This window comes from Copadichromis virginalis, linkage group LG3 (genome assembly GCF_057382275.1).
Source record: "Copadichromis virginalis isolate Kocher_CV1m ecotype Utaka linkage group LG3, C_Virginalis_male_GT1.1, whole genome shotgun sequence".
In the NCBI taxonomy this organism is placed as follows: domain Eukaryota; kingdom Metazoa; phylum Chordata; class Actinopteri; order Cichliformes; family Cichlidae; genus Copadichromis; species Copadichromis virginalis.
In genome coordinates, this window is record NC_140620.1 from 52,041,695 (window position 1) to 52,045,661 (window position 3,967).

Here is a 3,967-nt window from a genome sequence, read left to right on the forward strand (position 1 = left end):
CAGTGTGCGTCAGTGTGCGCCTAACACACACAAATCCATTGCAAATTAATATTACTCATTTTTGAAAAAGTTGACGTGACTGAAAAATCTGAAAGCACATCTGAAATCTGCATGAAAAACTGGTTTAGAAAAGTGTGTTGTGGTTTCTGATAATTACAAAAACAAAAAAAATTGTTGACCTGTGTATTCAGTAAAACCTGAGTAGACAGTAGATAGAGTAGTTAGTTAAGTTTTAACTGGGTTTGTTCATTGTAGCAACTGTGAAACTGAAATGTATGATTAGACACACTCTTTGAGAATGAATGCCCTTTTTGCCTTTGAAAAAGTGAAGCTCACTGTACTCAAAGTACTTGATTGACGGTTTAAAGAGTATATTAAACCCATAATATAAAACCCAAGTTGCTCTCTGTTTTGTTCATTAGAGTGTGAAGATTTGACAGAATGCATTTAGGTATAGAAAACACTGCTTGTATAAATATGTGTTGACGAGGCATGTTGTATAAAGCGCTTTGAGTGTTCAAATATAATAGAAAAAAAGTACATAAAACCAATCCCAGTGTAGCTGACTTGGTTGTTTTTCCAGAAATAACAACCATCTTTTTATCCACAGAGAAACAGCTGGCGAGGTTACTGGAAGATCTGGGCTTGGAGCAGTACTACAGAAAAAAGATATCGCTCAGAAAAATACTTGAGATTGATGAGAAGACTCTTATTGATGAACCCGGGAATCAGAAATCAGACCTTCCTTGATATTTTCTAAGGAAACTCTTGATGGTTAATGTGATAGCAAGGAATGTGACATATACCTCAGTTTGTCATTCATGCAGTGACAATACATCAGGGAATGCAAAGTTATTCTTTGAAAATCTATTTAACAGTACAAACACAGATGACAAGGTGAACCCTCCTGACATAATTACTGCTCTCTTTCTGTGTTCTGATGGTTTTCTGCAGCAGGAAATCGCATTCAAAATGTCCATGTGTCAGTTCTCTGTTCCTCTGCTGCTTCCCAATTGTGACACCAATCAGTGCACACTCATGCTGTGGGCCATGAGAGACATTGTTAAAAAGTACAGACCTCAGTCTCTGTCAGAGTCCAAGGGCTTCATTGAAGACAGAATCGTTCTCTCTGAACTTCCAATGATCTCCTTTGTCAGACTGGGTGAGTGCTCCTCGTCCAAGTCAGAGATTCTCAATAAACTTCTGAGCAATTCTCAGCACTACCATGACACCTATGTTCACCGCAACATGGAGTGTGGTGACAGTCCAAGAAGAATCTCCAATGGACTGACTGAAATTACTTGGTATCTTCCTTGTGGAAAAGCAAACATTGATACTTTCAGTCAACCAGTGGCTGTAGCCAACCTTTGTGGAGACATTGCAAGCTTTCAAACACAATACTCCTTTCTGTGTCAGAGATCTGCAGCAGTTTTTGTGTTCTTTGACCATTTAGGCTCTGAATCTGAATTCAGTCTACTTACCAACCAACAGCACAAGGCACAGATCTTCTTAGTGGGTAACTATGAGAGCAAGCACAACAGTACAGATGCTTTGGAAAACCTAGTGCTGACGTTGGGCTTGACCAAAACCAACATCATTATTAAGACAAAACAAAGAAATGATGTAGACTTTGTGAAAAGTCTGAGGGAAACAGTCAGAGATGTAGTTAGGAACTCAAAGATGAAGATGACAATAGAGCAGATGGCAGACATTGCCCACGAACTGGGAATCCTGGTTGATGAAGACTCTCCAGAGTGTCAGACTGCAAAGACAAATGCAGAAGCCATCACTGCTGAAATTCAAGACATCCATAAATACAAAGAAGATCAGCTTCAACGACAAGGTGAAATATGGAAAGAACTGACCTGCTTAGAGAAAGAAGAATGTCGACTTCAACATATCAGGTCTGAAAATATAGAAGATTACAAAAGCGAACTTCAGAAAAGGAAAAAAGAACTACGAAAAAAACAAAACTTTTATGACATGTCAACAGTTATGACATGTTTCATTAATGCAATATCAAGCCCAGGAACAGAGAGGTTTTATTTCCTGAAATGGATGCGAACGAACCTGGACAACATGTCTCGTGTAAGACTGTCTGAACTTCGGGAGAAATATAAAGAAAAATTTAAGAACTCTGAGAACAAAGAGGAGATCAAAGAAATTGATAGACAAATTTCCAACAGCTCACTGGGGACTGAACACTTGTTCCGTGAAATGGGTCAGATCTATGAAGCTTCACTGTCCCTTTCACAAACAAATCCAGCACATCAACAGCTGCAGCATCTGCCCAAACTGTGTGCAGAGTTGTTGCTTGATGGATTTCCTCTTGAGCTTGTAGATGGAGATGCATCCAACATCCCTCTAAGATGGTTGAGTGATGTTCTCTCTCAGCTCAGTGACTTGGTGTCTCCAAACAGAAAGATACGTGTAGTCACAGTTCTTGGAGTTCAGGGCACAGGAAAGTCCACTCTCCTTAACACCATGTTTGGAGTGCAGTTTGCAGTCAGCAGTGGTCGATGTACTCGAGGTGCCTTTATGTCGCTCATCAAAATCAATGAAGACATGAAAAAAGTCCTAAACTGGGCGATAAATAAATGAGAGAGAAAAGCCGATCAGCTGATCATTGATCAGTTTCATGATTGAAGTAGCAACAGGAGAGGGAGGGGAGAGAATGAGAGAAGAAGAGGCAGCTGTGCAGCGTAACGACAGAATAAATCCAGCTTTGTGTCTTTTTTCCATTCTAGCTAAAGTCCGGGACAAACTGCGTCTCTTCTCAGCTCAATACGAAACGTGTAATATTTTCTCTGAATGAGGGACCATTCCATTTTTTTAAGGAGCCGTTGGCAACTCTACTAACTAACCTTATGAATAAAATAAAGTTCACTATCAGTAACATCATAGAACCCACCCACCTAAAAACTCCATCAAGCTGGCTAGAACGCAGTACGAGTTATTGCAACTGACGGCAAAAAGTCAGCACAACGAAAATAAACTCCACCTAAACTTAGTTTATATCTTACCCAGATAGACTGCAGGTCATAACTTCTTACCTGAAGTTCAGTTCACCTTACACTCGGACTGGTGGCTGCCTCGGGGCTCTCCTCCTGCCTCCCCTTCCCTCATCCACCTGCTGGCCTCTGTGGAAGCCCCGCCATAGCCACCACCAAACAACTGAGTTATTTTTACACATCGACCTGCATCTGGCCAATCCACCACCTCTCATTGTTCATGCCATTACAAAAAAAAAAAAAAAAAATAAGTCACCGGGCATATGCCCGGTATGCCCGATGGCCAGTCCAGCTATGTTAACCTGCAACCAAATCTGCAGCTCCATACAGCAATGTTACGACTTAGATTATATCTTATAACTCATAACTCTTATGTTAGCTGCCCTCAGTAGCATACTGTCTGAAATATTCGACGGCTGCAATAATTCTTTAAGTGTTATTTTTTCCTTCGGATTCTAATTTCACCCAAGTTTACTAAACTCAACAAACTTAATATTACTTACCGGGACATTTATTCTGTCCTCATTTTCTTTCACCGAAAAATTGTTTCCTGCAGTGCCGTCTTTCGTGCTTGGCTCTCCTGCTAACGTGATGCACATAGCGCAGAAGCCGATGCTGCATTCACTTACACTCGGATATCTGAGCTTCACCGTGAAAACATAATCGGACATTTGATATTTGATTGAATTTTATTGTTTTACCTTTGGGGTGGCACCTGGGGTGGTCAGTCTGGTTGGGGGGGTGGCCTGTGCCCCCCCAGGCCACCCCGCTGGACACGCCATTGCAGAGACGGAGCGCCCCCAGAGCCTCACGCCCATCCCGGACCCACCCAGGGGCAGCCAGGCTACCAGGTCAGTAACCCACGTCCGTCAGCACAGACCCTCCCCTAGCCCCGCTGCACGCAGCCACGAGGAATCCGTCACCTGAGAGCCAACAGAGCCCCTAATTGGACATGA

The 3,967-nt window shown here is 42.2% G+C and overlaps 1 protein-coding gene across 1 annotated transcript; it reads left to right on the plus strand.

Moving 5' to 3' along the window:
• The first annotated feature begins 441 nt into the window (after positions 1–441).
• LOC146715197 (up-regulator of cell proliferation-like) lies at positions 442–2,601 on the plus strand. The gene is given in 2 exon segments (XM_085440898.1): positions 442–451; positions 611–2,601. Coding segments are annotated over 2 exon segments (2,001 nt in total).
• Positions 2,602–3,967: the final 1,366 nt, after the last annotated feature.